This window comes from Cydia amplana, chromosome 15, assembly GCF_948474715.1.
Source record: "Cydia amplana chromosome 15, ilCydAmpl1.1, whole genome shotgun sequence".
NCBI classification, from domain to species: Eukaryota; Metazoa; Arthropoda; class Insecta; order Lepidoptera; family Tortricidae; genus Cydia; species Cydia amplana.
The window spans coordinates 15,520,357-15,545,278 of NC_086083.1; the positions used below are offsets into that span (position 1 = coordinate 15,520,357).

The 24,922-nt window shown below is 34.1% G+C and overlaps 4 protein-coding genes and 2 non-coding genes across 6 annotated transcripts in view; 1 reads left to right on the forward strand and 5 right to left on the reverse strand.

Annotated features, from left to right (window-relative positions):
* LOC134654668 (alpha-N-acetylgalactosaminidase) overlaps positions 1 to 841 on the reverse strand; it is an 86,168-nt gene extending 85,327 nt beyond the window's left edge. Inside the window, exon 1 of the mRNA XM_063510144.1 lies at positions 641 to 841. The gene's annotated coding sequence lies outside the window, so the exon portion shown is untranslated. The remainder of the gene's footprint in view (positions 1 to 640) is intronic.
* Positions 842 to 3,255: 2,414 nt separating this feature from the next.
* Positions 3,256 to 5,384, reverse strand: LOC134654745 (uncharacterized). Its single transcript, XM_063510217.1, has 4 exons — positions 5,379 to 5,384; positions 4,782 to 4,905; positions 4,380 to 4,688; positions 3,256 to 3,425 (listed from the first exon to the last, which is right to left on the reverse strand). The coding sequence occupies exons 1-4, from the start codon at positions 5,382 to 5,384 to the stop codon at positions 3,256 to 3,258; spliced, it is 609 nt and encodes a 202-aa protein (XP_063366287.1).
* A 238-nt stretch (positions 5,385 to 5,622) lies between these two features.
* On the reverse strand, positions 5,623 to 7,169 carry LOC134654746 (uncharacterized). The gene is made up of 2 exons (XM_063510218.1): positions 6,775 to 7,169; positions 5,623 to 5,792 (listed from the first exon to the last, which is right to left on the reverse strand). The coding sequence occupies exons 1-2, from the start codon at positions 7,160 to 7,162 to the stop codon at positions 5,623 to 5,625; spliced, it is 558 nt and encodes a 185-aa protein (XP_063366288.1). The 5' UTR covers positions 7,163 to 7,169.
* Positions 7,170 to 15,841: 8,672 nt separating this feature from the next.
* Positions 15,842 to 15,931, reverse strand: Trnay-gua (transfer RNA tyrosine (anticodon GUA)). Its single transcript is given in 2 exon segments — positions 15,842 to 15,877; positions 15,895 to 15,931. It is a non-coding gene; the product is annotated as a tRNA-Tyr (tRNA).
* A 791-nt stretch (positions 15,932 to 16,722) lies between these two features.
* On the reverse strand, positions 16,723 to 16,796 carry Trnan-guu (transfer RNA asparagine (anticodon GUU)). The gene has a single exon. It is a non-coding gene; the product is annotated as a tRNA-Asn (tRNA).
* Positions 16,797 to 19,529: 2,733 nt separating this feature from the next.
* The window catches only part of LOC134654463 (protein piccolo), a 63,917-nt gene continuing 58,524 nt past the window's right edge, over positions 19,530 to 24,922 (forward strand). The window contains exon 1 of the mRNA XM_063509905.1: positions 19,530 to 19,644. Within this exon, the coding sequence (XP_063365975.1) occupies positions 19,530 to 19,644 (115 nt within the window). The remainder of the gene's footprint in view (positions 19,645 to 24,922) is intronic.

Sequence of the window (24,922 nt, forward strand, 5' to 3'; positions counted from 1 at the left end):
GCCTTTTTTTACTGACAAGATTTGTTTAGAGAATATTATTTTTTCTAGTTTATTAAAAAAACATATTAGAGAACATAGATAGGTACCTACATAATTACCTATTTTAAAATATTTATTACGCCGGTCAAAAAACAGTTCTAGTTTTAAACAGGGATAATAATATTAATAATTATCACTTCAATGAAACATTTTTTTCAACCTCCTAAATTAGTTTTGGTTCCCTTTTCTTCGATTTGTATCTACTAAAAAAGCTATATTGCACCACCAAGAAAATGTGTAGGTTAAGTATGTTGTTTTAAGTGTATGTTTTAACATTCGCAACAATACCTATATTATTACACAAATCCAATTAAGAGATTACACAAAATAAGGAGTGAAAACTCTCATTAATATCTTGTGTTAGATTCCATTTTTTGTCGACCAATGCTCACAATCGGTACACAACAGTGCAATCATCTCCAGCAAGATCGCGTTTACCAGTTATTCTAAGACATATAATTTAAACATTACGAAACCTCAGCAACGAAAGAAAACGAAACTGATATAATTAGGCAGCACGCTATGTCGCGAGATGATTAGTTCATACGATTATCAGTATCATTCACACTAGCATTACCATTACAGCATCATTTTCACTTACCGTAAGAATAAACGACGAAAAGCAGAAACAAAACTACAAAAATCCGTCAATATCAATCTAGCAACACTGATTTTAAATTAAAAAAAATCACGAGCCACTTGAGTAGGTACGCGCGATTTCGAAATGTTCGAAATTTGAATTCGCGGGTTTCGGGTGCGTTCGGATACGCGCGGCGGCCGTCCGTGCGAAAAGGCGACTGCGCAGAGTCCGCGAACGGCGTTCGTTCCCCCGAGTCGGTCAACGCGGGTCGCGTGATGGAACGCAACTTTGCGCTCTTAAAAGCTTTCTACTGTACATTGCTTCTTTTCTTCTAAACAACAGAACCAGCTACCTTAACAATGTTGTATTGGATATGGAGTTGGAAAATGTAATCGCTTCGTCACGTGCGAGAATATATCTCAGTCACATACAAGCTTCATTGAAATTCAGTGAAAATAGTTAATGATCAGCAATTTAGGGAACACGAATATTTGTTGGAATAAATCACAAAAACCAATTTGTTTCGCCAATAAATATTGATAAATGTAATAATTAGTCATGGTTAGAAATCGTTTTAATTAAATTCATTATTGATTCTATGTATAGATTCCGTAACAGTATTTTAGGTACCTAATAAGAAAATTGTAAAAGCAAAAAAAAATTTAGTACCTACTATAATTAATCGCACTCAATTAATTTTGTATTAAGCAGAAACGTCTGAAAACGAAACCACTAAGCTTATAAATAAATGAGAATTGGAAAAACTTAAAAAACGCTCTTTCTTATTTTATAGTTTTCCGTACAAAAAAAATATCTTGATATTAGAATCACTTCGGTTTTAGAAATTGGTTACGAGCGTAGTGGATTATTATTTATTTAAGTTCATAAATTCATTAAAACGAGTCACTCACGCATTTTAGTCGGAGAAGGGTGAGTGACCCATTTTCATATATTTAATATTACTTTTACGTGTCTGACGGAAATGTTATTATTTAGTTACATCTTTAAAATTATTCTAAATCATTATTTACTGATCAAATAATAAAAAACCTACATTCTCTTCCGTCAACAATACAAACAAACAAAACAAAACAACAAAAAGCTCCGTTCAGTGTACTATTACGCCAGTTATGTAATAGATATATTGTCGCGGCAATCGATTATTGCGGGCCTGGCGGCCTAGCCAAGGTGACAATCGCTAACGCTTCGCCATCGAATCGCTTCGTGTCTCTTATCACTCATCCATATTTGTGTGACAGTGAGAGTTGCGTTTCGTTCGCTACGGAGTACGGAGCGTTAGCGATTGGCATGTTGGCTACGGGGCCTGTCCGGATGGCAAGCACTTCGTGACCGACCTTGATTGCCTATTGTATACTTTTTTTGTATCAATTTAAATAAATAATATATTTTTTTTTCTTTTTGATCTATAAGAATACTTAATAGAACGAAAAAAATATCACATCGTTGTAATTTCGTTAAACAAGACATACATTAAACAAAAACATGAATAAAATATCGTATTGTATTTACCTGGTATTGTTAAGTATCATATTGATTTTGTAAGGATTTTTATCACCTTTGTAGCTTTGTAAAAACTCGAGAACGTAAGACCAACATCGCTTTCATACAGATTAGTTTTTTCCTATAAATATCTCATTTGCATTTTGGCTTGTTCATGAAACAGTATCCTCGATATAATAATAATTCATATCAATTTCGCAGTAATAAGTACAGTTACAGACAGAATGACAGACAGACAAGGACATCCGGCATTACGCAATATCATCTCATCGTGCTACAATTCAAATGGACGGACATACAAATAGATAGCCCTTGTTTTTTCCCATGCCCGATTCGCATTCAACAACTTTGTTACGGTTTTGAACTAGTTTTGATACGACTTGCAGATCGTCTTGGTTATTTGCGCGCATCTCACTTCATCTTCAAGGTCGTATCAAAATAGGATCAAACCCTTAACAAGTTATTACATCGGAATCGGTCTCCTTGTTTTTTCCCACGACTATGCAAAATTTAGAAAGGAATATATTCAAGGTAGTCCTGATCCTGATATGATGCAGGATGTTAGTATGCAGTGTAAAGGAAATCGTAATCGTATGGAGATAAATTTGATAACCTTGAATGGTTATTACTTGCTCGGTTTTATTTTGAAGTGGATTAATTCTAAAGTTTTACACAATCCTTTTTTTATACTTGTTTGTAATTATTTTTATATTTCTACTCAAAATCACGAGCTCTTTCGACGTAACGGTAGAAAAAAGTGTCCTAAATTTTGTATTTAAGTACGTTCCGTTACAATTTTTCATGGAATTGACGCTAACGGAATGAAAAACGTATGGAAATGTTTGGACAGTTCTTTCTCTTATTAGAATCGAAAGAACTCGTAATTGTGAGTAGCAGTAACATAAAAAATCCAACATGTATAAAAAAATGTGTATGACTGGCCCGAATGAAAATTAATAAATTCAAATATAAAATATAATTATATTGTTTTATATTTCAAACCCTATTCAATTTTTATTGCCTGTGTGGTATTCCACATTTTAGATCATTACGTTGAAAGACATTGTTGAATTGGAGAGCGTCGTTATACGACGTTGTTGAATTGGAGAGCGTCGTTACACGACGTTGTTGAACTGTAGAAGGATGACAGTGTAGCTGGCGACGAACGTGAAGCACGCGGGAACCAGCGTCATGTTGATGTCAATACCGCCAAAGGTTTTCACTTTTATTGGTCGCGATGAAACTACTCGTAATAGCCGTTTTACTGCCCTGAGCTTCTTTTGATCTAAAATTGACAAAATATTTGTTAATACCTAAATATTATTAAGTTAGGGATAGGTACTGGAAATGTGATAGTGTGGCAATACAACTGTAAACATTATTTTATATAAGTAAATATTTTTAAGTTGCTTTAAACTTGTAGTACTAAAATTGCTAGTTAAATTATTATTTAATATTTTTATTTGAAGGTAAGAAAAATTAAAACGATAAACGTAAATCTAACCTGAATGGATATTGGCTTCGCCGCGCACGACGACTTGTTTTAGGCAGCGCGTGAAAGCTGTGGCACTGGTTTGTATGTTCTGGGCCGCACGAATCGTCGCATATATCATACATATGGAGAACAATATCCCAGATATATAAGGTACTATTCTTGTATCATCCCGGTAACCCTCGAAAGAAAAAAACACAATTATAAAAAAACGACCAATGGAATGGTAATTGTTTGCTTCTATTCTTAAATAACTTCCAAACTCCTTATCTACAAATTATTAAAAATAAAAATAAAACAGATTCTTACAATGAGCCCTTTAATTTGTTATATACGAGTAACACGATTTTTCTTTCTCTGATCCCACAAAGTTGCCCCTATGTTTAAAATGTATTTATTTACGTTACATGTCCGTCTATGGGACACAGCACAGACTTGAATGTGTGTACCAAATTTAAACTTAATTAGTTATTAATTAGTTCAACAGTACATTCGGAGAAAATAGGCTGTGACGGATGGATAGAATGACAGACGCTCAAAGGAGAACCCTTATAAGAATAAAGGTTCCATGTTTTCCTTTTGAGGTACGAAATTCTAAAAACTATTTTGCTACATTGACATCCGAGGCACTTACTTTGATACTATATAAAGCTGCGGTGTAGCATATCATAATGTAACGTATTGCGATGATACAAAAAAACGAAGTGAGCTGCAACATTTAAAACACATTAAATTAAACATCAATACAAAATATTAACATGAACCAATAGAAAAGTATTAGATGTACCTGTATACCATACATTTCATTGAATAATTCAGTGCTTTTTTTTACATTTGTGTAGTATTGGCGCCATTTCTCTAAATTAATCATTTGGTCACTATTTTCATTATAAAATAATTTGCTTCGAACAACAGATCTCATAATGCATTGCAGTTGTTCAGATACAGTATGAAATATATAGTAAATAAAGTTGCATTCAACATGTAAACGCATTATACTTAGCACTCTGGCGAGAGTTATTATCCGTTCTTCCCCATTGCGGAGTGGATAGTAAATTTTAAATAAGTCGGAGATCATTAACATTAAACAAAAATTAATTAAATATGCGCACAATCGTAACATGCCTATTTTAAAATGTGTAGCCAAACGTTTAAAATATATCTTGTCATTTTGGAAATCAACGAGTATGTCGTTGGCATTTAAGCAAGTAAGAAATTTAACGTATTTTTTCGAATAGTAACAAGATAACAAAATAGACAGGATAGAGTCCAACTGAATTAAGCATGTATATGCATTTTTAAAATGGTTTAATTTGGTAAAAACTATGTACAGGCACAAAGATAATTTAATTGTAATTAAAGTCACAGCTATCGTTTTTTCTAGTTTGCTAAACGAGCTAATATTCCTAAAGATGCCGAATGGGTTTTCTGTTAAATTAAGGATTTTAAATGATTTTCGTTTGATATTCATTTTTAATATTTTGTGCTGCCCGGCTCTTGCACTGGCAAGCAGAAATTTAAGTAGTTATTACTTGATGTGAAAGCAGTTATTACATTACGTTAAATATATTAAAATGAATACATTATGTGCAATTTAATCTTAGTAAGTAAATGTTTAATACATAATACATGTATTTAAATGTTTATAATGAAGTGTTTCAGTGTAATGTTTCTTTGCATATGAAATGAGACAATAATTTTAATAATGAGGGAAAAATAGTGCCGACTAAAGCACCTATAAATTACACGCATGACCACAGCAATACTTAAAATTAAATATTTATTACAACAAACAAGAAATAGTTATGTACATGAAAATTAACTTAAATATATTTCAATTACAACTTTCAAAACGATACATATGATAATTCTCTGGTAATTAGACTCCTTAACCCGTTTAAATCTAGAAGTCGTAGCTTTTGTGAAGTCTTTTTTTTTGTTTTTCTGGGGGGAATTATGTTATGAGACATTGTTGAATTGGAGAGCGTCGTTACACGATGTTGCTGAACTGTAGAAGGATGACAGTGTAGCTGGCGACGACGATGACGCACGCCGGAATGAGCGTCATGTTGATGTCAGTACCACCAAAGGTTTTCATTTTTATTGGTCGCGATGCAACTATTCGTAATAGCCGTTTTATTACCCTGAGCTTCTTTTGATCTAAAATTGACAAAATATTTGTTAATTATACGATAAAGAAGGATATAGGTACTGAAAATATATTAATACAAAAAATACTCATATTTTATATAAGTAGGTAAATAATTATAGGCTCATTAAAACTCGCCCATATATTGCTAGTTAAATTGTAATTGAATAATTTGATTGAAAGGTCAGAAACAATTCAAACGACAATCGTAAATCTAACCTGAGGGGCTACCGCGAAAACCGAAATTCGTAAATTGCGGGATCTTCCTCTTCCAGTGAAGGCGTATTTAAAGAAAAATGCCCGCAATTTGCGAACTTCGATTTTCGCGGTTATAACCCTGAATGCATACTTGCTTCGCCGAGAACGAGAATTTGATTTAAGCAGCGCTTGAGAGCTGTGGCGCTGGTTTGTATGTTATGCGCTGCACATACCATCGCACACATCATATACATGGAAAGCAATGTCCCAAATACATAAATTAGTATTCCGATAACGTTTTGGTTATTTCTACTTAAATTGACACCATATATAACTACGGTGTAACATATCACAATGTAACGTACTGCGATGATACAAAACAACGAAGTAAGCTGCAACATTTAAAACACATTAGATTCAAAATGATTATAAAATTTATATGTACAGCGAGCTGTAAAATTTCATGGACATACACTTTTCAATGTGAGTTTACCTGTATACCAAAAATTTTACAAAAAAAATCTGTGCTTTTTTTGACATTTTTGTAGTATTGGCGCCATTTTTCTAGATTGATAATATCATAGCTATCTTCGTGATAAAATAATTTGCTTCTATCAACAGATCTCATAATGCATTGCAGTTGTTCAGATATAGTGTGAAATGTATAGTAAATATAATGGCATTCAACATGTAAACGCATTGTACTTAGCATTCTGGCGAGAGTTAATATCCTTTTTTCCCCATTGCGGTAAGCAACGTAAATTTGGGACATTTCAGAGGTAATTATCGTTAAACAATAAATAATTATATATGCGCACAATCGAAACAGGCCCATTTTAAAACATGAAGCCAAGCGTTTGAAATATATCTTATCATTTTGAAAATCGACGAGTATATCATTAGCATTTAAGCACCTAAGAAATTTAACGTATGTTTTCGAATAATAACAAGACAGCAAAATGGAAAGTATAGAATCAAACTGAGTGGAGAACGTATATGCATCTTTAAAATTGTTGATTTTATTGTTTATAAAAACTATGTATAAACACAAAGATAACTCAATAGAAATTAAAATCACAGATATCGTTTTTCCTACTTTGCTAAACGTACTAATATTTCTATATATTCCAAATATGTTTTCTATTATATTAAGTATTTTAAATGATTTATGCTTGATATTCATGTTTAATATTATAATTATGTTACTCGTCTCGCGCTACGGGAAGCAGATGTCAGTCAATATTTGTCGAAGTGTCGTGACTTGTACGTTGTCTCCAGAAAATTATGAAAGAATAACATTATGAGGTAGTTAATCATGATAAGGAAATGTTTAATACATTATAAATGTACTTACTTAATTGTTTCTTAATGTAGTTTCATCAGTGAAGTGCAAAGGGTAGAAAATAGAACTACGATCAATACAAGGAAATAGTTTGTAAAAGTTACTTTTTATGTTTACACAGTTTTGGGAGACTTTTCTATTTTCTCCACTCTTTAAGAAGGGTCATATATGGTGGAAATATTCAATATATTGGGTAAGCTCTTAATAGCTCAGATGGAAGAGCACCGGGCTAACGATCCGGTTGTCGTAGGTTCAAGACAGTGATTTTTTCTACTTTTAATTTGTTTCACTAGGAAGAATCGGGAAAAACGCTTTTCTCCAAGCCAACGTAAATAGCTGTATCCCTACATTTTTTTTTTCGATTATTTGATTATATCCTCTAGCCGCCCAGACACCTATAAAAAGGTCTCCTGTTCCATTCTAATTTGAACTTTGTGTTGACATATTAAAATTTCATTTTGCTTGGCAAGGTTGACGTATGGGCGGCTAGAGGTTATAAGAGTTAGGAACAAAAAAAATACTTCACACAAATTATGAAATGCTCCTTACTCTTAATAATTAAATTAAAAATTGTGTACGACAGTACATATAATACTGTTCAAGTATGTAACTTCAAGGTTAAGGCGCTAGGCGCCGTTTTTGGCCGTAAACTCTCACATTCTAGAGTCTATATCTTCTTAACGGTTCAACAAAAAAATATATATGATTCTACGTTTTATGTACAACATTTCTAACGTTTGACTTGTTCCCTGTGACTTATAGTTTTTCCAAAACAGGAACATTACGACAGGCCGTTTTGCGACTAACTTTGCCTGTTAATTTATAACATAGGCTATATATTTCCGTTGTATATAGTTTGATTACGTTTTTAAGATTGTTACCTATTAAAATTATGTTAGTTTTTTCTAGGTTTGTAAAAAACATAGTATTAGATCGGCGCGTGGCAACATATTTTTTTTATTTACGGAATATGATAAAAATTAACTAGGTTAGTTTCGAATGCCTGCGAACATGCTGCATAATCGTGGTATCTGACTGAACTACTAAAGCACCCGCAATATGTGTACCTATATTTATTTATTAAGGAGGTAAAAACTACTGCCTGTATAAACGCATTACGTATACGCCTCAATTAATCTTTGTCTGTCGTTTTGACCTCGGCATTTATTTGTAAGAAATGGATAAAACACAAATTAACTAATCGAGGCTTGTGAAGTTTAATGCATAGAGGAATTTATTTTTATTATAATTTAATACCTCCAGCACCAGTATAACTGAGTCAATTTTCAAATAGGCATTTTTTGCTATCCCACGGCTAAAACTCGAAGTCCATAGGACTTAAAGACTAGATATGTATATATTTTCATTCAGTGTATTATAAACTTTAAAAATAATGTACAACTGTACCTTCAATATTATTTGTTTCTGACAAAATCGCATTTGAAGGTCCAAAAACGGCGAAATTTGCCGTTTTTCGCGTGTCCCAGTGGCGGCATTGCCCAATTTAAAAAATTATAACTTTGGATGTAGGCAACGTATTATGAATATCTTTATACTTTTATAAAGAGCATTTTCTAGAGAATTTATTTAGTCATTTCGATAATTGAATGCGTTATTTAATAAAACAAGAGAAGCCTTTTTATCGTTGTCCCGCGCGGCACTTGTTTTGTTATGACTTAAAGATACCCCCCAAAATCTTCTTTGTCTATTGAATAACGATTAAATTAACTTTACGACGCAATAGTGCGGTTAGTTGGGCGTCTTTCACCTTGAAGTATGCACGCGGAAACAATTTTTATTTATGTAATTATCTCTTTCGATATATTTTGGTACGACTACAATGACATTTGTATGGACGCTTCATATGTTGGTACACAGTCGAAATAAAAATGTGTATTTCATAATAATAGTTGCAAATATAGTCTTAAAATATATAGTAAAATAAATAAGTGAATCGGTTATATGGTGTAAGAAATTTCGCCAAAAAATATTATTGGCGACATTTGTACGGCTATTTTGACCGTACAGATGTCGATTGTGGCATACAAATTGTTGTCATAGTGCCATACAAATGTCGAAAAGGCGTCATACAAATGTCGTCAGGGTCTTACAAATGCCACAAAATTAATAAATAGTGACATAAACATTTTGATACTGCCATACAATGTCGAAAAAATGCCATATACATGTCTAAAGCGCCTTAAAAATTGCTAAATAGTGCCATACGAATGTCGATCTTCAGACATCCATATCTAGCACACTATAAAAAGTAGAGTGGTGCCTCGTACAGTATATTTTTTGTTGTTGAGAATCCTTCCTAAATCGATGATTATAAATCAAATTTACCAAAAATAAAAAATTGCCATACAAATGTCGAAAAAACACCCTCTTTAAAAATTGACCCAACTATGCATGATCTACTCATACTCAAACGACAAAATATCTGCAAACAAAAGATAGACAAATACCAGTATAGCGCCAACTGTGCGCCTCTGGGCGTTATCTTATTCTTTGAACCTCGTGGCGGTGCAGATATACAAAATTCACGTACGATCGCAGCGAGCGGGGTAAGCGGGTGGTGCGGGTACAGAGCGCTTAGCTCCGCCCAGACGCTCAAAACCTACCTAGCGTCTTAAAAGTTTAAGGTAGTAAGAGTTCCAAGATAGCGAAACACGTGTGTACTACACGTAATGAGTTATTTATTGATTTACTAAATAAATGTAAAACCGGCGATATATTTAGCGCCGGCTTTTTTGTATTATGTGCTGGATTTTGTGTCCCATACAATAAAATTCAACGAACGCTTTAACGGTGACAGACGGTTTGGTGCAATCGACTGAATCCAACTGTGCCAAGTCACGGGATAGCATAAGTTCTAGGTTGCCGAAGTTTTTGTTTTGTGATACTAGGCTGTATAATATGTACATGTACAAATTCAGCAATATGGGTGCCCGCACGGATCGGGAGCCGAAGTATACACTAAATCTTGGCTAAGAAAGCATGTTGGAATACAAGTTGGCAACCGTCAAGTTTGGGACACCCGAAAGAAACCTGCCTGAATTGTTGTGCATGTTGTGGTTGTGTATTGTGTAGAATGACGTTATAGACATTGTTGAATTGGAGAGCGACGCGTTACACGATGTTGTTGAACTGGAGAGCGATGATAGTGTAACTCGCGACGATGCTGAGACACTAGGGAATCAGCGCCATGTTGACGTTAATACCACCAAAAGCTTTTACACTTATTGGTCGCGTTGTAACTATTTGCAAAAGCTGTCTTACCATCTTCAGCTTATATTCATCTGAAAAGATTAAAACATTTATTTTGTGAATTTTATAATGTATGTTAAGGGACGAAACCATAGATTAATTTAACCTGCCTGTTCGTTCGCTTGTTCTAGTACGAAAAGTAGTTTTAAGCAACGCGTCAGAGCGCTGGCGCTGTTTTGTACACTCTGCGCTGCATGTACGGTTGCAGATATTATCTACATGGAAATGAACACCCCACCGTAAAACAGCAACATTCCAAAAACATTGTGGTAGCAGCCCTCGAAAGAAAATACAAGGATTAAAAAATATTAAATATTATATAATTTTAATTAAACATAGTGGTAAAGACACCTATTTTGAGACCATAAACTACTGCACTGTAGCATGTGTTAATATAACGTAACGTGATGATACAAAACGATGAAGCCAACTAAAACATAAAAAACACATCAATACGAACAACATGTTTAAACTATCAAAATGAAAAGTCAAACTGTAGATATACCTGTATGCTAAGTATTTTATTAAATAACATAGTGCATTTTTGACATTTATGTCATTTTGGCGCCATTTCTCTTTTGATAGATTACCATTACCACTTATTCTTCATCAATATTTCAGTAAGTAAATATTTAATACATCTAATACCTTTAAACGAGCAATTCTTATATATTTATTTATTTATATGTATATATATTTCAGCGATCTCGGAAACGGCTCTAACGATTTCAATGAAATTTGGTATATGGGGGTTTTCGGGGGCAAAAAATCGATCTAGCTAGGTCTTATCTCTGGGAAAACGCTAATTCTTGAGTTTTTATGTTTACCGAGCAAAGCTCGGTCTCCCAGATATTAATATGTAAGTACTTAACTGTTTAATGATGTCATTAGTGAAGTGCACGGGGTAAAAAATTCGATGAATATTGAGACAATAGTTTTAATTCAGTTATTTTTCATATTCATCTCAACATTTTAGTTTTGAGATTACATAAAACTGACCGGTATCGTATCGTAATGTCATGTTTATGTTTAAAAATATTTAATTTGATTAATTTAATAGCCGTTCAAAATATTTGTGAGAGCGACTCGGAGCGACGATTTACTCGACATTCTTGGACTGCAGGGGCCGATTTTTGAAATTCGACCGCTCGATTTCGTGTATTTCGTTCAGTAATATCTCCACTACTAGGCATGTAAATTCTACTAATAGAATTGAAAACGAGTGGTTAATACCACCAGATTCCCAATTTCTATCGCTCGTATTTCAAAAATCAGCATTTCGCCGTTTTCCTCCGATTCGGCCTCCTGAACGTCGTCGTCGTTGCGTTGCGAGGCTCTCACGTCGCCACGCTTTACATTATACGACATTGTTGAACTGGAGGGCGACGACAGTGTAGCCCGCGACGACGGTGAGCCACGCCGGAATGAGCCTCATGTCGACATCTATACCACCAAAAGCTTTAACTTCTATTGGTCTTATTGTGACAATTCGCAAAAGTTCTTTTACCACCTTTAGCATATTTTCATCTGAAATAGTTAAACATTAATTTAATGCTTTTGTATGATTAAAAAAACTTGCAAATGACAAGCGATAATCTAACCTGCATGTTCGTCCGATTGTTCTAGTACGAAAAGTAGTTTTAAACAACGCGTCAGATCGTTGGCGCTTTTTTGTACATTCTGCGCTGCCCGGGCTGTTGCAGATGTAATCCATATAGAAAGCAACACGCCAAAGAAAAACGGTAATATTCCAAGAACGTTGTTGGGACCCTCGAATGAAAATAACACAATTAAAAAATATCAAAAATAGTTTTATTTCATACTAGTGACGGAGACACCTACTGTGAGATCATACGCTACCACCGCGTAGCATATCTTAATATAACGTAATGCGATGATACAAAACGATGAAGCCAACTGTAGCATAAGGAAATACACATTGGAATTAACATTTTTAAAATGCCTAAATTGACAAAAAACTGTAGTTATACCTGTATTCCAAGTATTTTACTAAAGAACAAGGTGCATTTTTTGACATTTAAATAATTTTGGCGCCATTTCTCTAAATTTATTGTTTGTATTACGTGGGTTTCTCCACAATCATACGAGATCCTTTCAACAACCGACCTCATAATGCATTGCAGTTGTTCAGATATAGTATGGAGTGTATAGCAAATAAAACTGTGTTCAACATGTAAACGGAGCAAACTTAGTGCTCTGCCGAAAATTATCATCATCTCTTCCTCTTTGCGTAGTGCAATGTGTACATCAAAAATGTTGGAAAGAATTAGCATCAAAAAATAAAAAAATATGTATGACCATAATCGCAGGAGGCCAATTTTGAAATGTGAAGCCAAGCGTTTGGAATATATATTGTCATTTAGGAAATCGACGAGTATATCGTTGTAATTTAAGCAATTTAAAAATTTCACATAAGCTTTCGAATAGTAACAGGACAACAAAATAGACATAATGGAATATAACTGAATCGCCCATGTCAAATACGCGTATTTGAAATTGGTTAATTCTGTATAAATAACGTATAAACACAAAGATAATTCGATGGAAATTATGGTTGAAGCAATTGTTTTTTTTAGTTTGCCAAATGTGCTAATATTTTTGTAGAGACCAAAAATGTTTTCTGTTAAAATATGTATATTAATTGGCTTCGTCCCGATATTCATTTTTAATATTTTATGCTTCTAGACCGGTCGCGAGCAGTTTATACTTGTTACTATCACTTGAGGTATCTTAAAAAATAATAAAAATTCCAATTATTGTAAGTGCTACTTTAATCAAATTAGTAGTTAACTGGATACATTAACACTTTCAGTACCAAGTGCCTCATTTCCAATACAAAATGAACACACCTAGCATGTTCTTGGATGTGAATGTGTTACATAATATGAATTAAGTATTTTTAATTAATTAACAAGATGTAAGGCTTGCTAAGGCCTAGTTTATTACAAACAATTTGTTTTATTTTTATTGAACATCTTAAGATTTTTTAAATGGATAGTCCTCGCTTAACAAACGCAGTAACACTATATTAATCCACTATTTAGTTATCAACGTAGAAGGACGAAACAGATGTAGTAAATAAACCTTAACCACCGCATTTTCACGGAAACGCACGGACGTGTTATGCTTCAGTACAAAAAGTACTAGGTTGACTGCAACGCCTCACACGACGTTGTTGATATATTGAACTCACAGAAAATATTAAAGAAGTAAATAATATTTAATTTTCTATGATTGAACTGGAGAGCGTCAAGTCGCTCTCGTGTTGCAGAGTTCCAGAATATCGTGTGAAGTGTTGCAATACGAGAGTTTTTTTTCCAAAAAGGGGTACCTATATTTTATTAATCAATAGGTAGTACATAAAACACAAATGAGAGTTCAACAAATGAACAAATTGAACAATGTCACTCTCACGCCGTCACACGTTTCACGATGTTGTTGAACTGGAGAAGTTGGCAACAGTCAAGCTTGGGACCACCGAAAGAAATCTGCCTGTATTGTTGTCGATGTGTATGGTTGTGTCTTGTGTATTGCCTGTGTAGGATGACGTTATAAATAGACATTGTTGAATTGGAGAGCGACGCGTTACACGATGTTATTGAACTGGAGAGCGATGATAGTGTAGCTCGCGACGATGCTGAGGCACGCGGGAATCAGCGTCATGTTGACGTCAATACCACCAAAAGCTTTTACACTTATTGGTCGCGTTGTAACTATTTGCAAAAGCTGTTTTACCATCTTCAGCTTATTTTCATCTGAAAAGATTAAAACATTTTGTGAATTTTATAATGTATGTTAAGGGACGAAACCACTGATTAATCTAACCTGCCTGTTCGTTCGCTTGTTCTAGTACGAAAAGTAGTTTTAAGCAACGCGTCAGAGCGCTGGCACTGTTTTGTACACTCTGCGCGGCCTGGGCGGTTGCAGACACTATCCATGTGGAAATGAACAGCCCACCGTAAAACAGCAACATCCCAAAAAAATTGTGGTAGCCCTCGAAAGAAAATACGACGATTAGAAAATATACTTAAAACGTTGTTATTTTATAATAGTGATAGAGACACCTACGTTGAGACCGTACAATACTGTACTGTAGCATGTATTAATATAACGTAATGCGATGATACAAAACGATGAAGCCAACTGTAACATGAAAACACGTTAAAACGAACAATATTTTTAAATTATCAAACTGAACAGTAAAATTGTAGATATGGTACCTGTAAGCCAAGTATTTTATTTAAGAACAAAGTGCAGTTTTTGATATTTGTGTAATTTTGGCGCCATTTCTCTAAATTTATTGATTGTATTACGTCAATTTCTTCACAATTATATGAGGTCCTTTCAACAACAGATCTCATAATGCATTGCAGTTGTTCAGATATAGTATGGCATATATAGCAAATAAAATTGTGTTCAACGTGTAAATGGAGCACACTTAGTGTCCTACCAAAAATTATCATCATCTCTTCCCCATTGAGGGTTGCAATGACTACTTCGAAAATTTTTGGATTAATTTCCATTAAAACATAAGTTAAAATGAATGACCATAATCGCAGGAGGCCAATTTTGAAATGTGAAGCCAAGCGTTTAGAATATATATTGTCATTTAGAAAATCGACGAGTATATCGTTGGAATTCAAGCAATTTAAAATATTCACATAAGCTTTCGAATAGTAACAGGACAACAAAATAGAAATAATGGAATTTAATTGAATCGCCCATGTAAAATACGCATATTTGCAATTGGTTAATTCAGTATAAATAACGTATAAACACAAAGATAATTCAATAGAAATTATAGTTGAAACAATTGTTTTTTTTAGCTTGCTAAATGTGCTAATATTTTTATAGAGACCAAGAATGTTTTCTGTTAAAAGATGTATATTTATTGGCTTTAGTCCGTTATTCATTTCGAATATTTTATATTCCTCGCCCACTCGCGCACAGTTGTAATCTCTTAATAGTTGTTGACTTTACTCGGAAAACGTAAACGTCCTTACCAAATATTATAAGTGCTACCTACTTATCCAAATTAAGTGCCTATTAAAAAAACATCATATAATAAAATAAACGCTATTTACACACATACATATATAACACGTACCAGTGAAAACTCTCTAAAGCATTTTAATAGAGTTCCAGAGAAGTAAATAGGATTTAAATTTAAAAACATCACTACATGAGCACTAAATTCACTTGAACATCGAAAAAAAAAAACAAAAAGATTCCTTCGAGCCGGATTTGAACCAGCGACCTATGGATGACAGCTACGATTACCTCTACAGTCCACCGCTCTACCAACTGAGCTATCGAAGGTGATGACGGGTGGCCGAAATAAATAGTTATAAGACGAAACAGATATTGGCATGACATACTTTGAAGGAAACATAAAAATTGTGAAATTTTGATATTGAATCTTAAAATACTCGACGGCAGTGTCGATTTAACTTTCATACATATTTTTTCAGTGATTTTTGAACATTATAAATATTATAATAGGTAATTTAGCGTAGATTTTGCTTTGTTTAAAATGAACATGGATGAAACAAAACAATTGCAACTCTATTCAATGTGTGACAAGTAGTAAATCTAAAAATGTAGCATATCTGATTGTTACAATTTTGTCCAAAATTTCGTCTTAGCTTAGCACTCAATGATAAATTGATAATTAATAGTTATGTAATTAGAAACATTTAAATTGATTAGCATTAACTACCTAATAATTGACTTGATTAGACTTTTATTTGTGACTTTGTTTAGTTTAAATTTAATTAATTTTATGGTTATATTTAATGATTTTTTTTTGTAATATGTACATATTTAATTTTCTTTAAGTACTTATGTACTTGTGTAATGAATATAGTAGGTATTTAATAAATTAATCTATTTCTTTATTACATAGTTAGTATACTTTTAAGTGCGAATTCATCATTCTACGACAATTAGACTATTTGTGTTATTAGGTATTTGTGTTAGACATATTTAAGTAGATCAAATAAAATCTAAAACGAAACTGTTGCTATAAATTACGGAATTAATTAGTTTAATTAACAAATAATATAACACGGAACAGTTTAAACACGATTGAAAAAAATGCAAAAAGATATCGCCCCCGGGTGGGCTCGAACCACCAACCTTTCGGTTAACAGCCGAACGCGCTAGCCAATTGCGCCACGGAGGCAGATGCTCCCTGCGTCGAAATTTACCATTACTTTCCTTTGACATATATAATCCTATAGAATGAGGTTACGTCACCATGTGAACTTTGCCATCCTACTATGACGATTTACGGAATACCGTTTGCTTCGCAAATCCTTATCTTTGTATTTGTAGTCACTGAATAACGTGCCATGGTCGCATTGGGGAAGGTCGCTTTTGGAACAGCACGACTACGTTAAATACAACCTTGTGAAAATTAGCGCTCGATACGAAAACGTGCAAATCGTTACAATAGGCAAGATACATGAATACAATAAGTACGTGTAATTAATAAAGATACGTAGGTATTTCTATTGATATATTATCATTGATTATTATTGTCTTTTTTTTTTCAATCCAAAATAAATTTATAGTACCTACCTAAACATGTTTCATGTTTCCTTCCTTAATCTGATAAGGTCATATACATATAACAGGAGTAGGATAAATTGCCTTATTGCCCAGACAGAACAATTTTTCACACAATCTGATGAAATTGTAAATTTAACATGGACTCTGGACATTACTTTATTCAGTGAAAGTGGCCCTATTATAAATTAGAATAGCCGAAACGCGTGTGGACGGGACACGACTCATATTGTTACCTAACGATATGTTAAAAGGCCTTAAAGGGCTATTTCGTTACAAAGGTACTTAGACACGCTTAAACAACTATTGGATCAATGAATCAAGCATCACTGAGAACAAGTAAACAGCAAAAAAACGGCTAAGTGCGTGTCGAACCACGCATAATGCTTCGTGCATGCCACAGTCCATATTTTATCCTATTTTCTTACATACGTTATATAAATAAACCTAGTCGTCTTGGCTAAGAATCTAAAATAAATATAAGCTAAGTACCTACCCTAAAACATGTACAGATTAGTTGTAAAAATAAATAAACAATTTTTTTTTTACCTTGATGGTAGATAGATTTCCTTTCCTCTTAAAAACTAAACTGTAACATATAATATAAGAAATTTACAATAATAGCATTTACCTACTGAAGTACCACATTCCTGCATGATTTTCCCTAATGCAAAGTATAAGTACTAAAACCCAAGATAAAATCACCTACAATTAAGTAAAGTCAACGTGGCTAATTCCGTCCACGAGCGTATATTTCTTCAATCGTAGGAAAAAAAAACATAGTCTGCTTTTGATTGCTGAAACTAAAAGCAATCGCTGCTTTGTCGATGAAATTATCAATTGTGTTCTATTTTGTTCGTTGTTCGAGAAAAACACTAGTAGACGGAATAGTCCCTATGTCGGAATTAGCCACATGGACTTACCTACTTATTCAGCATCATTTAGTACATGTAACCAATGCTCAGAGGGCCTACCGCGAACCACGTTCGACGTGTTGCCTCCCTGTCACACTTACGTACTAATTTACAAGTGCGTAGGGTTTGCAATCCGGATCCGGAATGTATGAAATTATCCGGATCTGGATCCGGATCCGCGGATCTTCCCATACATTTCGGATCCGTCGTGCAAACCCTACAAGTGCGACAGAGAGGCAACACGTCGAACGTGGTTCGCGGTAGGCCCTCTGTTTCCCCACAATTTCTTCAAACGTGCCGGAACAGCGTTTACTACCGAAGATCGATCGACACTCTTTATCCATAGATCAAGTCCACTAATCAGCAGATGAGATCTATTCGTTAATTATACTTACCTAATCCATTGTTTTAAGACAATTATGAATTTTATTATGATAAATAATCAAACAGTGCAATCAGTAATATTAGTCTGTTGTAAGACTATTAATCTTTCAATAATTACAAGCGCCTCCACTCCAAACAGCTCAATTTTTTTATGATATAGTAATCGAACAGACGAATCGCCTGATTGTAAGCAATTACCGTCACCCATAGACACCCATCCACAGGGGTTGTATCTAAGTGCTTTACCGGTCTTTGAGATGGGAGTACGCTCTTTTTTTTGAAGGTTTCAAGGCCCGAAATACAAATCAGCATGGTAGGTAATGATATTTTAATTATTTATTTATTTATATATAATAAGCCGAGAGTGTCCCACTGCTGGGCAAAGGCCTCCCTCTTCCCTTTCCACGTATCCCGGTCTTGACTCGTCTCCCACCAGTTCCTGTCAAAGACGTCGAGGTCGTCTCGCCAACGCGCCAACGCCGTTTGCCGCGACCCCGGGTTTGATGTGGGTAATGATATAAAACTGAATAAGTTTTTGGCAAAAATTTCATTTTTGGTACAAGCTTTTATCGCTGACTGTACTTTTCTTATGACAGACAACTAATACTCATCGAGACAATTCTAAAAACCCCTAACAATATTAGGTTGCGTTGTTTCATCACAGAGTTCCTATGGTCACCTCCTGTCTCCATTATCAGATCAGCTCGATGGTACCATAATATTGCATTGTCACCCGACTTACATGTGTATGCAAATTTTCAGCTCAATCGGAAACCGGGAAGGGGGTCAAATTTAACTTGCAAGATTCTATTACACAGTTACATACAGGTCGCCCTAATAAAAGCTTGTTATGTTAAAAAAAAAAGTATGTAGATTAGACATATTGTCATTTTTAGAGTTTTTTTCTGTGGAGCCAACTCTAATATCTGAAGGTTTTGGTTGGAGACGTTGAAGTCTGTCCGTACATAATATACGAGTAGTGTATTAGTTTCGTGTGATTTTTTTAATAATAAAATAGATACCTAGACTTAGCTCACGAGATAACCGCCATGTGGGATGTTGACTCGACGATCATTGTTTCTATAGTCGTGTCAGCGAACGGTCTCATAGCGAAGAGTCTCGACCAATATCTAGAGAGCCTCTCGCTGGGTGGTTGGATCACGGGTCAGATGAAGAGGGCGGTAATTTTGGACATTCTGCGGCTCTGACCACCGGCACCTTGGGCCCTGCCCCGCTGCCGGCGGCATTCTAGGTTAGGTTTTTTATGATGTGTGTATTTTTATATGGTTTTGTATATTTTTGTAATGTTTTGTAAGTGTTTTGGTATTGTACTTTTATACTCACATTGTAAAACCCTAACCTAAGACCCAAATGAAATAAAGAAAAGAAATAAAATAAAATAAAAACTACAATTCTGCGATCTTTGTATTCTCGTCAATATTGACATATATTCTACCATAGAGAAAAAAATACATAGAGTGCTCACTCCATACATCAGTTTTAGTACCAAAAAGACTATTAGCATCTATTGTCAAGTAGCAGTACTGATAGTTCCGCTACTCGATGCTAGATGTAGACACTGAAATTAATAGTCTGAACTGATGTTTGGAGTGAGCACTCTATGTATTTTTTTTCTCTATGATTCTACATATTAGCAGATAGCATAACAATCGCGGTCAAAGGTGAGTTGAGCTGGTATCAAACCCATGATTGTTACTAACGTTAACAAATGTTGAGCCGCGAACCTTTTCAACGCCTTCACCTTTTGTAACTAGGGCGAAAACTATCGTAAGTTCAAAAGGTCGTGTATCCACAGCATTTGTGTGTAACTTACTACCTTTTAGAAGTTAATAGATACACGTTTGCAGGTATCTCCTTGCAACTTTTATATCGATATTACAGCTTTTTATTTATCCGAATATAGGTAGGTATCTTATTATGCATTAATAACAAAGCTATAAGATAAATATCTAGATTATTATTTATGAAGTAATATTATGTATACATCATGTAACGATTGGCAGACGCTATGAAGCTAAAAAATAAATAAAAAGATAAATTGGGGCATTATCAATGAAAAGGGACCTTATTGTCAATGGCGCTTACGCCGCACGGCGTCGAGCGGCATTGTATTTATATCGGAGCATCATTAATAATGGCGTAAGCGCCATCGACAATAAGGGTCCTTTTCATAGATAACGTCACAATTATTCTTTGCTATCGATTTGCTTATTAGTTTATTATTTGCTAGAATATGCTACTTATACTTTAAGTTTCGTATAAACGTATTTCGGGCTATTTGGAACATTGATGATTAGGTAGGTACCTATATTTATATCTGCATATATATTTTAATACTGTACTAATAAAATAAAATAATTATTATTATCAAATCTATTATTTTTTTCATACATTACACTTGATTTTTAATTAATGTTTCAATCATATCTACTTTGGGTGGTATTTTAATTTTTATTGCATCGAAAAAGGAAAATAGAAATGGGGTCCTGATGGTCCATCTCTAACAGTCAACATTTGGCCTTAAACAATATTAATAATGTCTTACCCTAACAATTACGGACAAACTAACCTTTATAATTCTTATTATCGTAAAGTTAACGTCAATACATTCACTTCCTTTACGCCGCGGTATCTTGATCGTTGCAACTTGACGCAAACTACTCCGATCCAAGTATCAAGGATGATTAATTATGCCTTTGGCGGGTTAATTACATGCTTACAACTTAATTGTAATTAAGTGTAAGGCGTAAGTAAGTATCAAATCAAGAGTAAATGTAAGGTCAGTGGGGTCCAATCCATTTGTGGGAAAACAAAAAGTTTGATTTACATATCCTATTCACTTATCATTAAAACCGGCCAAGTTTGTGTCAGGTAGATACTAGGTACGCATAACGGAGAATATGAAAAAAATGAAAAAAAATGAAAAAAGTTTATTGTATAAATTTAGACATACAGTAAATCACGTCCCTGTGTCCTGATCTAGGAAACCCTGTGTTACAGGACCCAGTTTCGTTACTTATACTAGTTTCTTAATCTATATATTGGTAGGTACAAATTGTACAGAGAGTTACACTGTGTGTGTGTGTGTGTGTGTGTGTGTGTGTGTGTGTGTGTTAGTGTGTAAAAATGCATACTATAATAATAATAACCTAGCCTAAGAGTTAAAATAAATAAAGAGAATAATAATAATAATATTCTTTATTGTGCACAATGAAAACATGATTAAATACAGCAAATTAACATAAAACTAAGCAACAACAGGCGGTCTTATCGCTAAAAAGCGATCTCTTCCAGACAACCTTCAGGTAGTAGACATTTTCGACGGGAAGAAATATGTATAAGGGTAGCAAATATAAATGGACAGCCAGAACAGGAAAAAAACAAAATCAGCACAACTAAATATATTACAATATGATTACATACATGATAATATTTATGATAAGGAAGTATTATTTCAATATTATTATTATAAAATGTATATCTATGTAAGTATTGTAAATATTTAATTAATTTTTTTTTCACATATATTTGTAGGTAGATATGTGAAAAAGCTATGCAAGCAAAAGAGCAGTCTATGGGCTTTTCTTATAAATCGGACCTCTGCGCCACATTCGTCATTTCAATAAGAATAGAAGTTTTTTTTTAAATACATATTAATTAGTCAACCGATCATGTTCAAAACAGTTTATTAAGCTATTTATTTTCTAACTATGAAACTCCCGTAAGTCGGAAGATATTTTTTTTTTTTTCATGAAATAAAATTATTTTCTTGATTTTTCACAAACACAAACTTAATAGGGCGTAGGTAGGTACAAAACCTACGACGCCCGGATAAAAAGTTATACCCAATAACGTATATCTCAGGACGGGCCTTACGGGCACTAAAAATGGTACTAGTTCAGCGGTATCGAATTCACGAATTCGAGCCAATCGTGCAGTCTTACACAACTAGTTGCGACCAATCGCGCGCGTGATGTGAGTTCATCAACTAATCGCGTTGTAGCGGTGTCACACCGTTGTACTGGCCCCATTCATGCTCCATTCTTATTGCCCATAAGGCCAGTCCTGAGATATATGTCAATGGTTATACCTGGCTTGTTCAAAGGGAACACCTTGCATATCAACACCTGTTAACCCCATCACAAAAGGTCGCGTTGCGTCACGATTTCGTCACGACAGACGACAGTGTCGTATCGTGGGGACGATTTGCGACACGCCTCATTGAGATGAGATCTGCATTTGATATACATAAATACATATATTATGTAATCTTTAACTATTGTAAGTAGTAGTAGCCTTGATACATGAGGTGTATTTATGCCTGGTAGTAAATTTTGTCGCTAAAAATTACTACCCTTAGGTACTTATATACAAATAAATTGGAGCGAGTAAAAGTTTTTCTTACCGAACCTACTCGCTCTATATTCTTTGTAGAACAATTTTTAGCAACAAAAGCTAGGTCCTAACAGACATAGTTTCGTTGAATTTAAGCAAGTCGTTTTGAAATTCGACTGTATGGGTCAGCGGGTTCGTGTGAGTTTTAATTTAACTCTCAAATCGTTACTTACCGAGTTATTAAAATCAATTAAATATATTAAACAATTAATCTTACCATTCTGTCTGTGACGTGTGAATAGTTTTTTCATAATAATAGTGTTTTGTTGAACAATAGGTGGGTTGCTAAACTAATTCTTTCGATAAGTGTATGTGGGAAACGTAGCCTGTGGCTATTGTTTTGGATGTAATTTGTACACTGTACATGCCAAAGATTACCATTCACAGACAAGTCAATAGTGTGGTCAGTGGTCACTGGTCACCTATATAGCCTCCTGAGTCCCTGAGGCCTTTATAAAAGATTGTATTCAAATCGAATTTTGAATTGAAATGGAATACAAGGAGGTTCCAAATTCAAAACTCCAAAAATAACAAGGGGGACTAAGGAGGATAGTTAAGTTAAAATTGGACTTCGTTTGGGGACCTCTAAGAACGAATTTCATTTCATTTCATCGTTTAGAAATTTGCCTTTTCCTCTGAATCTACGTACGTCTAAGTAGGCAAATCGGATCACGGGGTGAATCTGATCAAGATGAAAAATCCGTTGACATTTTCAATATTGCATTTATAATGAGCGCATTTAAATAGCACCATACAATCTCTTAGCTTGCGATGGCAGTCATAAGCAATATTTTATTCTTTGAAAATGTGGTCTAAGGCAACATTAAAGCTTTATAAATTCTACATAGGTAATATAGCACCACAAAGTACAAACCTTTGTAAAAAGAAATGGCTCCAATGTGTACAATGGTGACTGCGAGTCATCTTGTACCCGCCATCTACTACGAAGTGATCTGTGGAACAGAATAGTATTGTACAGATCTAGGCTATTTGTTAGTGGTATTTAGGACTCTCTACTCATTTTTTACGTCAAGGACGCATAAAAGAAGTGTGAGCTAGAATATTAATTTTTGTTTGACCTAAATTGCAACAACAAAAAATAATCGATGTTTCTATTGGCTGAAAGGGTTATTATGTTATTTGATAAGTTAACCCTGTCTTATGTTGTGCTTTAAAGAACAAGTTACTTAATAGTAAAATGCCCGAGATTACGATAAGGAGCCCGTTTCTCAAAAGCCTATTGTAACTTGTACTTAATACAAGCGGATGTCACTTTTTGACAGCTTTTGTTAGAAAGAGACTTCCACTTGTATTACAAGTTAAGCTTTTGAGAAACGGGCCCAAGTTCCACCGTGACAAAAATCAGTGCGTTTATTAATTAAACTATAATTTACTGTACTTTCTAAATCACAAGACGTTTCTGTATCTAATCTACCCATAAACAAAAGTGACATAATCTTTATCTTCTTAAGCTATTCCAAGATACTTTATATGAGAACATACTATTTATTACCTAATTAGTAATGAAATATAATCGCATCCAATAAAATGTACCTACATGCATAACAACGCATATATCTATCAAGTAGGTATATATTTTGTTTTTAATATAACAATTTTCGCACATTTCAATCATCATTACGTAGGTAATTACAAATCATTATCAGTATCACTACCCGCCATCTTGAATCTCGACCTCATTAATCTTATTATACCTACATTCAAAACCCACGTTAACAAAATCCCATGCTATCAGCAAAATCTAATTTGAATTCAAATACATAATATATTACAAAATAGCCAAATAGTGCGTGGAGATCAGATTTAGACGCAGATATTCACGAAACACTCTAGAATCTAGACTAGTCTAGTATAATTTGACCTCTGGGTCGAATTTGTTCAATTCAGCATTATAATATATAGGAAAAAAGACGTGAACTGGTAAGGCCTTGTGGCGTATTCTGATGTAATGTGTAGCTACCCCTACAAGCAACTTTTCTTACATTATTATACTGATTGTAATAAA